Source organism: Dendrobates tinctorius, unplaced genomic scaffold (assembly GCF_039654945.1).
Source record: "Dendrobates tinctorius isolate UK_male_01 unplaced genomic scaffold, ASM3965494v1 ptg000240l, whole genome shotgun sequence".
Classification (NCBI taxonomy): Eukaryota; Metazoa; Chordata; class Amphibia; order Anura; family Dendrobatidae; genus Dendrobates; species Dendrobates tinctorius.
In genome coordinates this window covers 418417-437635 of record NW_027361907.1, presented here as the reverse complement: position 1 = coordinate 437635, position 19219 = coordinate 418417, and the positions used below count along the sequence as shown (strand labels likewise).

At 43.8% G+C, this 19219-nt stretch overlaps 1 protein-coding gene across 1 annotated transcript in view; it reads right to left on the bottom strand.

The window, feature by feature from the left end:
• TNFSF13B (TNF superfamily member 13b) overlaps window positions 1-7919 on the bottom strand; it is a 166237-nt gene extending 158318 nt beyond the window's left edge. The window contains 2 exon segments of the mRNA XM_073556814.1: window positions 7404-7773; window positions 7775-7919. Of these exon segments, the coding sequence (XP_073412915.1) occupies window positions 7404-7773; window positions 7775-7863 (459 nt within the window). The 5' untranslated portion in view covers window positions 7864-7919.
• Between the last annotated feature and the right edge of the window lie 11300 nt (window positions 7920-19219).

Below are 19219 nucleotides of genomic sequence, written 5' to 3'. Positions count from 1 at the left end.
GTGGAGCGTTCCTAAGATGGTCCTAGACGCCTCGTCACAACCGGAGAGCTACATAAGCCTAACGCAGGAAAAGAGGAAAACTAACTGCCCCAGAGCAGACCCCAAAGGAAAGACAGCCCTCCAGATGTATTGACGGTGAAACGAGATGAAAATACAAACAAAGGCAGGAAAATAGGCTGAGCAAATGATGGGGCCCGACTAACTAGAAAGGACAGGAAAGGAAAGATACTGTCTGCAATCTGCCAAAAAAAACCTACCAAAATAATGTCCAACACTTCTGATAGCAAAATTAACCCTGAAGTCACTAGATTTCTCCCACTATATCAGCACTCTGAAATATTCTGAGACAGAGCAAAAAGAGGCCAATCTAATAAGGGACAAAAAAGGCAGATTGGCAAATACAGATAAATAGGAGTGGAAATTCAGCATAGCCCCAGCAAGGCTGATCACACAAGAAACTGAACTGACCAACAAGCGCAAGTGTGAACATTAGCAAAAAACAAACTTAACTTGAGAAGACTGGAAGAGAGCTGAAGTCCAAGACCTGAGAAGCAGACTGAATCACCAGCACCAGGATAGGGCTTTGGCTGTCTTATATCCAGTCTGATACTCCAGAGATCCAATCGTTATCCTCCTCATCAGGTGGCAGATCACTACCACTTAAACCAACCTCACTACCTCCTGTCACCATCAGAGGGAGAACAGAAGGAGAACTCTCAACTGGTGGAGCATAAAATGAGTTTATAACAGCTATCTCTGTTAAGTCACAGAGATGCCAAATAAACACAAATGCAAAGACTGAGCCTGTTGAGGTCACAGTACTCAGTATAAATACACACACGGTATCAGGTCACAGGAGTAGCCCAAGACGGCGACACTACGTCCATCTAGACCTACCATGTGTGCGGTGTCGCAGCTGCGGACACTAAGGAGAGCTGCTACTGCAGCGCGGCGTGGACACTGCCGCTAAACGACAAAGCTATGATGCAAGCGCAATGTAGGACGCTAGCAGCTGTGGATGTTGCAGCAGAGGAGCGCTGGCGCTGATTCTAACTCAGTCCCTGACCACATACGTAATATCAGAGGGAAGGGGTTTTATAATGAGTCATTCACCAGAATCATACATCCGTCCTCATACACACAGCAGCAACTAAGTCTATACTAGTGCCTTTTATAGCAGCCGGGACCTTCCGCAAACTTACAGATCTCTGAGATTGACCAATGAGATCTGGAGCGGGACCTGAGACCATGACTGGGAGATCGTCCCATGAGCATGCTCAGTAGGAGGACAGAAGGACTTAGCCTCAGGAGAGATTTACTGCAAGGCAGTGATCACCGGTGACATTAAACACAGGAGCTCTGTGTATAGTATGCAATGTATAGTGTCAGTGTACAAGTAACACACTGACTCACTAGCTGAAGTCCTTCATATTTACTTTTCTTCTTCATCCAGAGCAGACCACCATCACTTCTTCCAGTCAGGACTCGTTTCTGCATAAAATAACACACAGTTACCTAGAGCACCGCTTCCAGAGCACATTCCCCACTTTTTCTTTTTATTATACACTACACAGCTGAATACAGACGTGCACCCACCATTAATACATATTAGATATTGTGCAACCCACCATTCCAAATGTAAATTGTAATCCACCAATGTGACCCAACTATAAATATCACTTTTCCTACCTAATATTTAAATTAATTAGCATCTGTACTCTTTCCCCCAATTCAAAACCAGTCACTGCATCCTCAACGCCCCCCACTCTGTACCTCACGCTCCCCCAATTTATTATATTTACTTGCCCCTTCCACCCCAATTAATTATGCCATATTTTCTCTGTCCCACCCCCACCCTCTATTCATTATTAACTGCTCTCTCACACATTCACTACATCTTTTACTCTCCCCCACCCTCAATTTATCAATAATTGTGGCCCCACTCCAATTCATCATCCTTTCTTGTCCCCCACCCTCAATGCATCATTTGCTGTCTCCCATCCCCAGTCTCAATATATCATCATTTACTCTCCACCCTCAAAACTCATCATTATTTACTCTCCCCCAGGTCATCATTTGCTTTCCCCATCCCCCACCTTCAATTCTATTGCTGTCCCAGTCCCCCACCCTATGGTGTCCTTGTAAATGCCAGCATGTACGTGATTACGTCATCACGTAGGCACCGTCACCTGACCAGAAATTTGGAGAAGAGCACGATGGGGCCCAGTAAGCAGAAGCACAAGGGAAGGGGCTGTACTCTGTACTGCTGCTCACCGAGTCCAATAAAGCAGTAAGGGATGTCCAATCTGCCTGCGTTTCTAATGCTTCCAGTCCTCATATCCCATGTGCCTTACCTGCTGCACCAACGCCCAGGGGTTTGGAGGATCCACCTCACCAGGGGAATCGAACATCTCTATTGTCCATGATTACTGCATTTTTTTCTGATCTCAGATAACAGCAAATCTTTATTAAAAGCATATCCAGTCTCGGTGTCATTGTTGCTTATCCACCTGCATCTTGCAGTCATGCAGCAAGAATATAGTACACAAGCAGGAGCAGATAGCACAGGGACTGAACCAGAGTAGATTTAAAATATCTTTACTATATCTAGTAACTGTAGGTTCTGGTGCTGAACCATTGACCAAAACAGAGAGCTGAATACTCCTGCCGGACAACATGCACACCCATACTGACTCGATGGCACTACATGTCTCAGCCACTTGAGTTTCAGTATATGAACAGAACCTGTGTCATCCAGGGCATCTTGTCCCAATGTCTTATTTGTCAAATGTGCAGCCGCAAAATGAATATAGCTGCACCTGGTGACAGAAAACAGCATCCCAGGCGATGGCTATGGAGGAAAAGTGACATCAGTGGTATAGGCAGATACAGTATAATTAACGTTTTCTTAACTGCTTTTGAACCACTTCTTCCCCGCTCCCTGCCTCATAAACTGATCATGCACTTTGAGAACAGCTGAAATCCATCTTGGTCAAAGCAAGACAGGCTTCTGGCTCTATGAGGTTTCAAGTTAGAGAACATATTAAACTCTATGTGAAATGAGGGGAGAAGTGAGGAGCACACAGCACAGTGAGAGGCCAAGCAGACTCCGGTAGATTTACAGGATTACAGGCAGACTCTGCTGCAGCTTCTAGAAAATTTATTTCACTCCACTGTTGGATTCACAGCCACACAGCCCAGTAGTGCTGAATAATGTTTCCCATGGTGCTGGTACTTCTGTCTTTGCATTACAGAGAAAGAATGGCAGGAAATAATCTTTTTGTGGAAACTGTATATGGGAGACATCATAGCAGCTAGTCTCTGTACACTTACTCAGAGACATCTGAAAATTGGTGATACAATCTACAGAGTGGAAACTTGGTGAAAATACAGGATATTATGGCCCTAAATGTTGTTAATTCTCATACATTTATATTTATTAGGCTTGCTTATATTGCACCAACAAATTCCATAGCACTTAATAGACATTGTCATATCTTGAGCTCACAATCTATATCAGAGAACTTGAAAAAATGTCTGAACATTCATTAACTTAATTATACTCCAATCTACATTAAAATGATGAAGTTACTAATAGACAAACATGTATCCATACCTACAGTACCTAGTGAGTGTGTAGAATTGCACCTACAAAACCAGTAGACATGTGTCTTCACAATACAAGAGAAGAACACTTAGGCTAGTTTCACACTTGCTTTTTTTTGCAGCGCGTTTTTCCCGCAAAAAAACGCATTGAAAAAACGCATACAAAAGCATACAACTGCTGCGTTTTTTTCAAGCATTTTTATGAGCATGCATGAAAAAAACGCAGCGTTTTTATGCGTTTGTATGCGTTTTTAGTGCGTTTTTACCGCGTTTGCGTTTTTTTCCAACATTAGTTGGCCCCTCACACTAACCCAAACCATGACTTTACTAACCCTAACCCTGACCCTAACCCTAACCCTAACCCTAACCCTAACCCTGACCCTAACCCTAACCCTAACCCTGACCCTAACCCTTAACCAAACCATACTTAACCCTAACCCAAACCCTAAACCCTAACTAACCCTAACCCTAACCCTAACCCTAACCCTGACCCTAACCCTAACCCTGACCCTAACCCTAACCCTAACCCTAACCCTGACCCTAACCCTTAACCAAACCATACTTAACCCTAACCCTGACCCTAACCCTAACCCTAACCCTGACCCTAACCCTTAACCAAACCATACTTAACCCTAACCCTGATCCTAACCCTAACCCTAACCCTAACCCTGACCCTAACCCTTAACCAAACCATACTTAACCCTAACCCTGACCCTAACCCTAACCCTAACCCTAACCCTGACCCTAACCCTTAACCAAACCATACTTAACCCTAACCCTGACCCTAACCCTAACCCTAACCCTGACCCTAACCCTTAACCAAACCATACTTAACCCTAACCCTGACCCTAACCCTAACCCTAACCCTGACCCTAACCCTTAACCAAACCATACTTAACCCTAACCCTGACCCTAACCCCAACCCTAACCCTAACCCTGACCCTAACCCCAACCCTAACCCTGACCCTAACCCTTAACCAAACCATACTTAACCCTAACCCTGACCCTAACCCTAACCCTAACCCTGACCCTAACCCTTAACCAAACCATACTTAACCCTAACCCTGACCCTAACCCCAACCCTAACCCTGACCCTGACCCTTAACCAAACCATACTTAACCCTAACCCTGACCCTAACCCCAACCCTAACCCTGACCCTGACCCTAACCCTAACCCTAAACCCCTAAATTCCATGGTTAAAAAAAAAAACGCATGTGCAAAAAAACGCATACATGAGCATGCCAGTGCGCATGTATGCGCATCCATAGGCTATAATGGCCATTTTTAGCGCAAAACGTGCGCATATGTGCGCATGCGCTTTTTTGCAGGGCCAAAAAATGCAACATGCTGCGTCTGGAAAATCCAAACGCACACCCCAAAAAAACGCAGCGCATGAAAATCGCATACATGCGCTTACCAGCACGCAGGTATGCGCACCCATGTTAAATATAGGGGAAAAAACGCATGCGCAGGTATGCGTTTTTTTCCAGCGCTAAAAAACGCAAATGTGAAACCAGCCTAAGAGTAGCAAAAGGATGCCAGTGTGCACAAATTATGCTATTCCATGTATTGCCCCATCCAATAGCACAACTTTTTGCCAACTGGCATCTTTTGGCTAGTCTGTACTATCTAAAGGAGCATAGCATCAGACCCCACATGCACTTTTGACTTTAGTGTGCCCAACAATGGAATTTATTTTCAAAGTTTATGTGAAAGAGGTGATCCGAAGGCCAAAAACATTTTCATCTAAATCTCTATTTAGTGGTGTAATTTAAACTATTTTCTAATATACTTGCATTAAAGAGAACCTGTCATCAGAAAAAATATTATTAACCTGCAGATATGGAGCTAATTTGCAGGTTAATAGTGTTACCAACCTGCCCAGCGCTTGCATGTTAGTAACAGAGAATACATAGAATACCGGGAATAAAGATTGTCGGCCACAACCATACCCCCAACCCTGACTGACGTTGGCACTGCATTGGTGCTGGCTGTCAGTCAGGGCTGAGGGAATGTTATTTTCAATAGTGACTGAACCGACGCCCATGTCACATCTGTGACTGAATCTGAATGCTACAGGGGAGAATAAAGTTGATTTTCTCCCTGCAGTGTTCAGCTACGAGCATATCTGCAGGTTAATAGCATTTTTTCTGGTGACAGGTTCCCTTTAAAAATTCCTTATTGTTCTCTAATTACATTGTCTAACTGCTATTGTAATTTTCCCCTACTTCTTGTGTGATGACACTATGTTTGAGAATCCCAGTGCATGCTGGGATCCTCAAATGAAGCATCATCAGGGAAAACAGGCGACACTCACAGCCCCTGTCCCCCTCTCTAAAACAAAGCTTCATCAGTGAAAATCATTTCAAGGACTAGGTTAGTCACTGCTCTGTCCCTATATGCTGTGCACAGTGCGATGAGCAAAATCACAGCGCGCATTAAGTTGCCAGCTAAAATAAGTCGTAACAAGCCGGCAGCACAGAGGAGAGAGCACTGTCAGGGTACTTGAAGGTAGAGACCAGCCCTGCAGGTCACATCATTTGCGGAAGAGGCGCTATTTTATGCAAGCCATCAGGTATTCTGGCATCAAACTCTGACATTGAGCTCTCCTCTGTGTTTCTGGCTCGTTATCACTGATCTGAGCTGTCAACACAGGGAATTTTTAATGCGAGTATATTAAAAAAGAGGTTGGATTACAGCACTAAATTGGTATTTAGATAAAGCTGTGAAGTCGGGTGGGTAGCAGCCCCTTCAGGAGACCTACCAAGCCCAGGAGCATTAACGTGCCCCCCTGGAATTGAGTGGTGCTCTTAGCAGGCACTAACAAGCCACCTCCATGCAGGACCCGAAAGGATCCCGTGACCATATTGGATCTGGGGTCATGCAGGAAGGAGGCCCTCGGAACAACGCAATCACATCGCGCTGTTCTGAGGGTCTCAGGGAAGCACGCAGGGAGCCCCCTCCCTGCGCAATGCTTTCCTATGCCACCAGTACACAGCGATCATGTTTGATCGCAGTGTGCCGGGGGTTAAAGTGCCAGGAGCGGTCCGTGACCACTCCTGGCACATAGTGCCGGGTGTCAGCTGTGATAATCAGCTGACACCCGGCCGCGATCAGCCGTGCTCCCCCGTGAGCGCGGCTAATTGCGTATGACGTACTATCCTGTCCATGGGCAGTCAGGCCCAGGGCACCTGAATGGGATAGTATGTCATATGTCAGAAAGGGGTTAATTACCTGCTTTACCTTCTTCTACCATGAAAAATAAAAACATTAAAAATATTTTAAAATATCATGTTTGGATAAAGATTAGTTTATCAAAATATAACATTAATTAACCCATATAGTAAGCACAAAAAGACTGAAACGTCAGAATTAGGTTTTTTGGGGTCACCTTACAGCCCTAAAAAAATACAATAAAAATCAGTCAAAACCAATGAGAAAAACACAGGCTACTAGGCTCAGAAATTAAATGAAACCTATTAAACAACTGTGAAACAATTTATGTAAAAAACAAATGTCATTCACTTTAAATGGGTCAGTCGGATAGAAAATGAGGGAAGCAGTGGTGTGCATGTGGGATTACTACTCCAAACATGGCACTCTAGAGCCTCATCCTCGGGATCATTGGGTGTTTCAGTGGATGGACTTTCAGCGATATCCTGTGGATATGTGAAAAGTTGTTATGGTGGCCAACCGCTACATGCCATCTCTACCAATTATCAGTATAACTTTTTCTTATGTTTTTCTTTGCATTAGTATATTTGCAAATAATTTACAAAAGCCAATACAAACTAACCTTCAGATCCTCACCCTCGGCTGGGAGAGTCTCATCACTTGCTTCATTGGCGCTGTTTTCTAGTACGGAGGTAGGAGATACTTGACTTCTGTCTAGACTTCTGTATGATCTCAGCTCTGCTTGCAAGTTTGTGAGTTCTGTTTTCAAAGCACTGACATTATAAAGAAATACAGCTGTAAGGCAGGAGAAGAGAAGAATGATGAGCGGAAGGCAGGCAGCTAATATAACTCCTTTTGGGTGATAATGGCAGCAGTAGTAAATCCGTTTTTGCTCAGCGGTAGGTGGGAGATAATTTGTTGATGTGTATTCTGCATCCATCCTGAACTTCTTTATGGAATATCTCAGGATTTTCTTACTTGGCTCCTTGTTAGAAGAGAAATATTCCAAATTCACATCTTGAGGCACAGCAGAGAGATGTATCCAGAGGTATTTCACTTGCATTTCTACTACGGTTTGTCATTTTATTGTATCTTATTTCTTTCCTGTTGCATTTTCACTTTACAATTGTCCCTTTGTATTCTGTTATGTGCAAATGCATTTCTATTTGTAATCATCAGGAACTTCTTCTTTTTTAGAAAGGAAGTAATATTTAATGATATTTTGAGGAAGACATGCATGCCATCATTTCTTTCTTCATTACTAATTGTAGGCTAGTTTTTTACAAGAACAAATCCACAGCGCCTTTAAAAAAATATTGAGTAAATGAGGAAATAGCATTAAAGCAGTTCCCTACTTGGGAAATTTTCCTTTGTTTCAAGGGGTTTCCTTAAAGGGAATCTGTCAGGTCTCCTGAACCCTCAGAACCACCAGCAGTTGTGTGTGCATATGTAAATTCCCTGCCTAACAGTCTCTGTATTACATTACACACATAAATACATCTTTAGAAAAAGTGTTTCTGACATTCAGTTATGACATGTAAATGAGGCCTTTGACTAGTATATGGGGTGTTAGTGTCCCCAGACTAGTCAGCCAACTAAAATGTTATCACACCCCTTTTCGGCGTGATAACATGGCTTACAAGAGTCTCCGACATCGAACATTGTACTTGCCTCGTGCATTGCGCCTCTCTGAAGTGGGCATGCACACTCCTGGCTTCAAAAGATCAATGATGAAAGGGGAAGAAGCCACGCATATGCGCGAGGTAAGTTATCACACCCACAGGTGCAAACCATTAACCAGCCTTAAAAATATAATTACCAGATTAGACTTTGCCAAAAAAAACCATCTAAAGAAGCCAGGCCAGTTCTGGAAAAGCATTCTTTGGACAGAGAGAACTGAGATCAACCTGTAACAGAATAATGGGAAGAAGAAAGAATGACGAGTGCTTGGAACAGTTCATGATCCAAAGCACACCACATCCTCTGTAAAATATGGTGTAGGCAGTGTGATGGTATGGTCATACATGGCTTCCAATAGCGCTGGGTCACTAGTGTTCATTTATGTGACCGAAGACAGAAGCAGCCGGATGAATTCTGAAATGTACAGGGCTAAACTTTCTGCTTAGGTTCAACCAAATGTAGCAAGGTTCATTGGACGGCGCTTCACAGTATAGATGAACAATAACCCACAACATATTGTAAAGGCAACTCAGGAGTTAAGGCAAAGAAGTGGAATATTCTGCAATAGCAGAGTCAATCAGGAGGTCTCAACCCCATACTGCATGTGTTTCACATGCTTAGGCAAAACTTAAGGCAGAAAGACACACAAACAAGCAACAACTGAAGTCAGCTGCAGTAAATGCCTGGCAAGGCATCACAAAGGAGGAAACCCAGCGTTTAATGACTTCCATGGCTTCCAGACATCAGGCAGTTATTGCCTGCAAAGGATTCTCTACAAATGAACATTTTATCTATGGTAAAGTTAATTTGTTCAATTACTCTTGATTGATGAGTCTTTGTGGAACAATGGTTGCAATTCCTAAACATTTCACAAGACATTTTTCTTCAACCCCTTTAATTAAACCTTAACCCCTTCACTACCAAGGGTGGTTTGCACGTTAACTACCGGGCCAATTTTTACAATTCTGACCACTGTACCTTTATGAGGTCATAACTCTGTAACGCTTCTATGGATCCCGGTGATTCTGACATTGTTTTCTCGTGACATATTGTACTTCATGTTAGTGGTAAAATTGCATTCAAATAACTTATTTGTGAAAAAAACGGAAATTTGGCGAAAATTTTGAAAATTTCGCAATTTTCCAACTTTGAATTTTTATGCCCTTAAATCACAACGATACGGCACACAAAAAACTTAATACATAACATTTCCCACATGTTTACTTTACATCAGCACAGTTTTGGAACCAAAATTTTTTTTTGTTAGGAAGTTATAAGGGTTAAAAATTGACCAGCGATTTCTCATTTTTGCAACACCATTTTATTTTTAGGGACCACTTCACATTTGAAGCCACTTTGAGGGGTCTATATGATAGAAAATACCCAAAAGTGACACCATTCTAAAAACTGCACCCCTTAAGGTGCTTAAAACCACATTCAAGAAGTTTATTAACCCTTTAGGTGCGTCACAGGAATTTTTTGAATATTAAAAAAAAAATGAACATTTAACTTTTTTTCACAAAAAAAATACTTCAGGTTCAATTTTCTTTATTTTACCAAGGGTAACAGGAGAAATTGGACTGCAAGACTTATTGTGCAATTTGTCCTGAGTACGCTGATACCTGATATGTGGGGGGGAACCACTGTTTCGGCGCATGGCAGAGCTCAGAATGGAAGGAGCGCCGTTTGACTTTTTCAATGCAAAATTGGCTGGAATTCAGATCGGACGCCATGTCACGTTTGGCGAGCCCCTGATGTACCTAAACAGTGGAAACCCCCCCAAGTGACCCCATTTTGGAAACTAGACCCCCCAAGGAACTTATCTAGATATGTGGTGAGAACTTTGAACCCACAAGGGCTTCACAGAAGTTTATAACGTACAGCGGTACAATTAAAAAATCATATTTTTTCCACAAAAATGATCTTTTCACCCCCAATTTTTATTTTTCCAAGGGTAACAGGACCCTAAAAGTTATTGTGCAATTTGTCCTGAGTACGCTGATACCCCATATGTGGGTGTAAATGACTATTTGGGCGCATAGCAGAGCTCGGAAGGGAAGCAGCGCCATTTGACATTTTTGGCTAGAATTGAGATCGGACACCATGTCGCGATTGGAAAACCCCTGATGTACCAAAACAGTGGAAACCCCCCACAAATGACACCATTTTGGAATCTAGACCCCCCAAGGAACTTATCTAGATGTGTGGTGAGAACTTTGAACCCCCAAGGGCTTCACAGAAGTTTATAACGTACAGCAGTACAATTAAAAAATCATATTTTTTCCACAAAAATGATCTTTTCACCCTCAATTCTTATTTTTCCAAAAGTAACAGGACCCTAAAAGATATTGTGCAATTTATCCTGAGTACGCTGATACCCCACATGTGGGGGTAAACCACTATTTGGGCGTATGGCAGAGCTCGGAAGGGAAGCAGCGCCATTTGACGTTTTTGGCTGGAATTGAGATCGGACACCATGTCGCGTTAGGAAAGCCCCTGATGTACCAAAACAGTAGAAACCCCCCACAAATGACACCATTTTGGAAACTAGACCCCCCAAGGAACTTATCTAGATGTGTGGTGAGCACTTTGAACTCCCCAGTGCTTCACTGAAGTTTATAACGTCCGGGCGTGAAAATAAAAAAATCGTATTTTTTCCACAAACATGATCTTTTAGTCCCCATTTTTTTATTTTCCCAAGGGTAACAGGAGAAATTGGACCCCAAAAGTTGTTGTCCAATTTGTCCTGAGTACGCTGATACCTCATATGTGGGAGAAAACTACTGTATGGGCACACGTCGGGGCTCGGAAGGGAAGTAGTGACGTTTTGGAATGCAGACTTTGATGGAATGGTCTGCGGGTGTCATGTTGCGTTTGGAGAGCCCCTGATGTACCTAAATAGTGGAAACCCCCCACAAGTGACCCCATTTTGGAAACTAGACCCCCTAATGAACTTATCTAGATGTGTGGTGAGCACTTTGAACCCCCCAGTGCTTCACAGAAGTTTATAACGACCGGGCGTGAAAATAGAAATATCGTATTTTTTCAACAAACATCATCTTTTAGTCCCCATTTTTTTATTTTCCCAAGGGTAACAGGAGAAATTGGACCCCAAAAGTTGTTGTCCAATTTGTCCTGAGTACGCTGATACCTCATATGTGGGAGAAAACTACTGTATGGGCACACGTCGGGGCTCGGAAGGGAAGTAGTGACGTTTTGGAATGCAGACTTTGATGGAATGGTCTGCGGGTGTCATGTTGCGTTTGGAGAGCCCCTGATGTACCTAAACAGTGGAAACCCCCCACAAGTGACCCCATTTTGGAAACTAGACCCCCTAATGAACTTATCTAGATGTGTGGTGAGCACTTTGAACCCCCCAGTGCTTCACAGAAGTTTATAACGACCGGGCGTGAAAATAAAAATATCGTATTTTTTTAACAAACATCATCTTTTAGTCCCCATTTTTTTTATTTTCCCAAGGGTAACAGGAGAAATTGGACCCCAAAAGTTGTTGTCCAATTTGTCCTGAGTACGCTGATACCTCATATGTGGGAGAAAACTACTGTATGGGCACACGTCGGGGCTCGGAAGGGAAGTAGTGACGTTTTGGAATGCAGACTTTGATGGATTGGTATTCGGGTGTCATATGCGTTTGGAGAGCCCCTAATGTACCTAAACTATTGAAACTCCCCACAAGTGACCCCATTTTGGAAACTAGACCCCCCACCGAGCTTATCTAGATGTGTGGAGAGCACTTTGAACCCCCAAGTGCTTCACAGAAGTTTATAACGCCTGGGCGTGAAAATAAAAAAAACATTTTTTTCCGCAAAATTATATTTTTGCCCCCAATTTTTTATTTTCCTAAGGGTAACAGGAGAAATTGGACCCCAAAAGTTGTTTTGTAATTTGTCCTGAGTAGGCTGATACCCTACATGTGGGGGTAAAACACTGTTTGGGCACATGGCAGAGCTTGGAAGGGAAGGAGCACCATTTGACTTTTTCAACGCAGAATTGGCTGGAATTGAGATCAGACGCCATGTTGCCTTTGGAGAGCACCTGATGTGCCCAAACAGTGGAAACCCCCAATTATAACTCCAACCCGAACCTCAACACACCCCTAACCCTAATCTGAGCCCTAGCCCTAACCCTAGCCCTAACCCTAGCCCTAACCCTAGCCCTAACCCTAACCCTAGCGGGAAAATGGAAATAAATACATTTTCTTTTAGTTTTATTATTTTTCCCTAACTAAGGGGGTGATAACGGGGGTTTTGATTTACGATTTATGGCGGTTTTTATGTTTGGCGGCTGTCGCACGCTAAAAGACGCTTTTTATTGTAAAAATAGTTTTTGCATCACCACATATTGTGAGCTATAATTTTTCCGTATTTTGACCCACCGAGTCATGTGAGGTCTTATTTTTTGCGGGACGAGTTGACGTTTTTATTGGTACCATTTTCGGGCACGTGACATTTTTTGATCGCTTTTTATTCCGATTTTTGGGACGCAGAATGAACAAAAACCAGCGTTTCATGAATTTCTTTTGGGGGGGTGCGTTTACACCGTTCCGCGTGCGGTAAAATTGATAAAGCGGTTTTATTCTTCGGGTCAGTACGGTTACAGCGATACCTCATTTAGGTCGTTTTTTTATGTTTTGTCGGTTTTTTGCAATGAAAACTATTTTATATAAAAAAAAATTATTTTTGTATCGCTTTATTCTGCGAGCTATAACTTTTTTATTTTTTTGCGGATGATGCTGTATTGTGGATCGTTTTTTGCGGGACAAGATGACGTTTTCAGCGGTACCATGCATATTTATATGCGTCTTTTTGATCGCGCGTTATTGCACTTTTTGTTCGGTGGTATGATAATAAATCATTATTTTTTGCTTCGTTTTTTATTTTTATTTTTTAAGGGGTTCGCTAAAGGGGTTAACTAATGGGACAGTTTTATAGGGCAGGTCATTACGGACGCGGCGATACCAAATATGTGTACTTTTATTGTTTTTGTTTTTTTTTATTTTGAAAAAATGGATTTATTGGGGAATATTTTTTTTTTTTTTACTGATTTATTTAGCGATTTTTTTTACATTATTTTTAACACTTTTTTTTTTTTTTTTTTTTTTTACTTTATTACCTTGTCCCAGGTGGGACATCACTGTCCTGTGACAGATCGCTGATCTGTCACATCACAGATCACTGTGACAGATCAGCGATCTGTCACAGGCACTGCTGCAGACTTCCTCATGCCTGCGCTTTGCAGGCAGTGAGGAAGTCAGCTCCCTGCAGGCCCCCGTCGCCATCTTGGATCCGGGGGCCTGTAGGGAAAGAGCCCCCCGCAGCAGCGCTGCACATTGCGCTGCCGTGGGGGGCTCAGGGAAGCCCGGAGGGAGCCCCCTCCCTGCCGATGCTTCCCTTTAACCCCCGGTACAAGGGGTTAACGTGTCGGGGGCGGTCCGTGACCGCCCCTGACACATTGTGCCGGGTGTCAGCTATGATAATTAGCTGACACTCGGCCGCGATCAGCGGCGCTCACCACGTGGGCGCCGCTGATCGCGATGACGTAATATTCCGTCCATGGTAATTAGGTCCATGGTCACATGGACGGAATATTACGTCAATTGTAGATAAGGGGTTAAAGTCTACACTTCAATTGCATCTTACATGTTTCATTTTAAATCCAAAATAGTGGTATCTGGAGCCCAAATCACGAAGACTAGGTCACTGTCAAAATATTTCTGAGCCTAACTGTTTGTGTTGCCTTGTGTAAGAGGTTCTGCCAAGAGAAAAAGTTTTTCTAATGACTCTCCATGATAGGATACACTAGTCAGCAGCAAAATTGGTTCAGACATGAAAGCAGTTCACCTTAACTAATTTTGGGGCTTCTGAAAACGAAAATGATGCTTACATTTTGAAATTGGCTCTAGTTTTTATAATACAGGGGTGTGTCGATATTTCTCACAGCCTTTGATACAACGCTAGGCAAGGAATACAACATCAGCCTTGCGTCATCAGTTTTGCAAAATCCAACTGACTAATGGATTGCTTCATCAATATTTAATCATCTCCAAATGACTAATGAATTGAGTCATCAGCAGAGTTTGAGCGAAACGGGTCGGCCAAATTCAGAATTAGCCGACATTTGCTAAAGTCGGGTGTCGCCGATCGAAACCCGACCATAGCGTGAGGTCGGCCATGAGGTCGCCGACTTGAAGGCCAAAATCGCGTTACCCACAATGCTTCCTGCGCCTTTTCTCTTCCAATCATCAAGGACGCACACTGGGGGCAACGCGATTACATAGGCAGCGGCATTGAAGTGATTGGCTGGCTTTGTGTGGCGTCACAGTGCCTATAAAAGGCCGTGACCGCTGACCGCCATCTTACTTCTGCTGATCTTAGCATAGGGAGAGGCTGCTGCTTGTTCTCAATAGGGAGAGTGTTTAGGCAGGCCAAAAAACAAAAAAATAGCGAATGTCACTGTCCAACACAACAGAATAGTATGCAGTGACAGGGGAGGATATATTTGTGTGCAGCAGCTCTGTTGGTTATTAGGCTGCCTTATAAGGCTCCCTGATAGCTGCATTGCTGTTTGCACACTGCTGTGCAGACTGCTTTTTTAAAAGCAAAAATATTTTTATTCCTTTTTTCTGCACAGTTACGAATCCTTCATTTTATCACACTTTTTTGTGCAGCAGCTCTGTTGGTTATTAGGATGCCTTATAAGGCTCCCTGATAGCTGCATTGCTGTTTGCACACTGCTGTGCAGACTGCTTTTTTAAAAGCAAAAATCCTTTTATTCCTTTTTTTCTGCACAGTAGATACTGAGCGTAAATTTTTTCACACACCGTATAGAGGTGTACGCTCCTCACACACTACCATGTACCGGCTGGTATCACGGACAAATACATGCTGTATGTGTGTGAGTCCATAAAAAAATACACGGAGATTAACATTTTTCAATACATACATACTGTAGAGGTGTCCGATTCTCAAACAGTATCAGATATCTGGTGTCGTTATTACGGTCACATCTACACAGAGTCAGCGTGTGTGTGTGACACTCCATAAATACATATACGGACATTTCCATTTCTCTATACAACGTATTGAGCTGTCCGATTATCAAACAGTATCTGATATCTGGTGTTCTTATTACGGTCACATCTACACAGAGTCAGCGTGTGTGTGACACTCCATAAATACATATACTGACATTTCCATTTCTTTATACGCTGTATTGAGCAGTCCAATTCTCAAACAGTATCGGATATATGGTGTTCTTATTACGGTCACATCTACACAGAGTCACCGTGTGTGTGTGACATTCCGTAAATACATATACGGAGATTGACAGCTTCACCAACAACGTATACAGCTGTACACTTCTGATACAGTACCGTATATCTGCTTGTTGGATTTTGGTGAAATACATACTGGGTGAGCATCTGTGACTCACAAAATATATACGGAAATTTCACTTCTTACATACACCTTACACAGCTGTACGCTACTCATACAGTACCATTTCTCTGCTGCTATTTTTGGTACATTTTCGCAAACATGAGGAAGTCTGGTTGAAGAGGCCACGGACGTGGGCGTGGGGGCGCAGCTGGTACTGATGGTGGTGGTGCATCGGCTGGTTCTGGCAAAAGCACAATAGCAGCTAAGGCAGGAGGTGTTGAGCCTGCGTCATCGTCTGGCACAAGAAGGCCTTTAAGGTTCCCTTTTCTGGGAGTAGGTAAACCGCTTTTAAAGCCGGAGCATCAGGAACAGGTTTTGGCTTACATTGCCGAAACAACCTCCAGCTCTATTGCCTCCTCTTCTGAAGTTACAAAAACTGCAAGCACAGAGTCGTCAGTGCAGGCCTCTGGTCAGGAACAACACCTTTCCTTGTGTCCTTCACCCACACCAAAAGTGAAGGATGCTGCAGCACACACTTCAGATTACTCCATGGAGCTCTTTTCACATACCATTCCTGGGTTATCAAGTCAAATCCTGAATTCCCCAGTCCAAGATGAATCTGACATGGAGTGCACTGATGCACAGCCACTGCTAGATGAATCTGCTGGTACAGTCACCCACAGCATCACATTTCCCTTGCAGTCTACTGAGCCCGAATCAGACCCTGATGAAACTCAGGTGCCCCTTCCCGCATACTATACCACCTTACACGGTGACACAGAGGAAGGTACAGAGGAAGATGCAGATGACATTGAAGACGAGGTCATGGATGACCCAGTTTTTGACCCGGATTGGCATCCATTGGGGGAAGAGGGTACTGGTGACAATAGGTCAGAACAGGAGAAGGATCCGCAGAAGGCATTGTCATTGCAGCAGCGGTTATCTGGCAGGCCCATAGCTGTCAAAAAACTTGGCAAGAAAACTAAAAGAGTTGCAGGACAGCTTGGCCAGATGGTCAAATTAGCACAGCGTGCAAGCCCTGAAAATTTGTACCATAGTAGGAAGAGTGCAGTGAGGCACTTTTTTTAACAAAATCCTACAATGACGCAAAGGTTATCTGTAAGAAGTGCCGAAGGACCTTTAGCAGAGGGAAAAATCTAAGAAATTTGAATACCAGTTGCATGCTTAGACATTTAACCAACATGAACTTGCAAGCGTGGACGGACTACAAAACCTCAGTTAGCACATGTGCACCTGCTCCGACTGAAGTTAGCCGGCAACGCTTCATCGCTTCCCCTACTGTAAGGCCACCGCTAAGCACAACACCATCAAGAAATGTTGAGGTGTCGTCGCTAGGCCAAAGCAGTCAGGCAATCACAATATTTTCGCGAGGAAACACTGAATCTAGGCCATCAACACCCTCAACATCACCAACCCCTTCTCAGTCCGTCATGTCCAATGCTAGTTCCCCCATATGCAGCTCTCAAGTCCAGCTCACCCTACCAGGCACTCTGAGTAGGACAAGAAAGTACTCATCCTCTCATCCGTGTACACTGGCTTTGAACGCCTACTGTCATGAACTCATTTTCTACTCCACCAGTTGAGAGTTCCCCTTCCGTTCTCCCTCTGGTGATGACAGGAGGTAGTGCGGTTGGTTTAAGTGGTAGTGATCTGTCACCTGTTGAGGAAGACAATGATTGGATCTCTGGAGTATCAGACTGGATATAAGACAGCCGACGCCCTATCCGGGTGCTGGTGATTCAGTCTGCTTCTCAGGTCCTGGACTTCAGCTCTCTTCCAGTCTTCTCAAGTTAAGTTTGTTTTTTTGCTAATGTTCACACTTGCTCTTGCTGGTCATTTCAGTTTGTTGTGTAATCAGCCTGCCCCTGCTGGGGCTATGCTGAAATTCCACTCCTATTAATCAGTATTTGCCAATCTGCTTTTTGTCCCTTAATAGATTGGCCTCTTTTTTGCTCTGTCTCAGAATATTTCAGAGTGCTGATATAGGTTTAGAAGTCTAGTGACTTCAGGGTTAATTTTGCTATCAGAAGTGTTGGACAATATTTTTATAGGTTATTTTTGGCAGATTGCAGACAGTGTCTTTCCTTTTCTGTCCTTTTTAGTTAGCCAGGCCCCATCGTTTGCTCAGCCTATTTTCCTGCCTTTGTTTGTATTTTCATCTTGTTTCACCATCAATACATGTGGGGGGCTTTCTTTCCTTTGGGGTCTGCTCTGGGGCAGTTAGTTTTCCTCTTTTCCTGCTTTAGGCTTATGTAGTTCTCCGGTTGTGACGAGGCGTCTAGGACCAAAGTAGGAACGCTCCACGACTGCTGCTTGTTGTGCGGGTAAGATCAGGGATCTACAATCTGCATAGTTACCAACTTCTCTGAGACTTAGCTTGTTGTCTTTTTTTCCTCCTCGGTTTCCCATTCATAACAGCCTACATTGCCAAACAGATCTCATTAGAGATGATGCCCTTCCGTTGGGTAGAAAGCGAAGCTTTCCGAGAGCTCATGGCCTACGCTGTCCCACGCTATGACCTACCCAGTCGGCACTTCTTTTCTCGAAAAGCCATCCCTGCCTTCCACCGACATGTGAAAGACCGCATTGTCCATGCACTAAAGCAGTAAGTGAGTGGAAAGGTGCACCTCACAACAGATGCATGGACCAGTAGGCATGGCCAGGACCGTTACGTGTCCATCACTGCGCACTGGGTTAATGTGGTGGATGCAGGCTCCACAGAGGACAGTGGCGGTGGAACAGTGCTGCCTAGCCCACGGTATAGGAAACAGTTGGCTGTAGGCGTTTGACCCTCCTCCTCCTCCAGAAGCGAAAGCTCGTCGACCGAGCGCAGTCGCACGAGCACTCCATCCACATCTGTCAGTGTTGCACATGAGGTGTCCCACTATCGAACAGCTAGTGCTAAGCAACAGCAGGCTTTTTTAAAAATGATGTCTTTGGGTGACAGTAGACACACCGCGGAGGTACTGGCTGACTACTTGCATCGACAAACTGAGTCATGGCTGGGCAGTCTACATCTTGAGCCAGGCAAGGTAGTCAGTGATAATGGGTGGAATTTTGTGGCAGCCATAGCCCTTTCAAAACTCACACACATACCTTTCCTGGCTCACACCTTGAACCTGGTGGTGCAGTGCTTCATAAATACAGTAATTATCCAGAGTTAACAGCCCTGCTCCATAAGGTGCGAAGACTGTGCTCGCACATCCATCGCTCAAACGTCCACTCCAGTCGTATGCAGAAGCTGCAGCGATCACTCAACCTCCCCAAGCACCGCCTAATCATAGATGTTGCTACAAGATGGAACTCCACCATGCACATGGTTGAGAGGCTGTGCAAACAG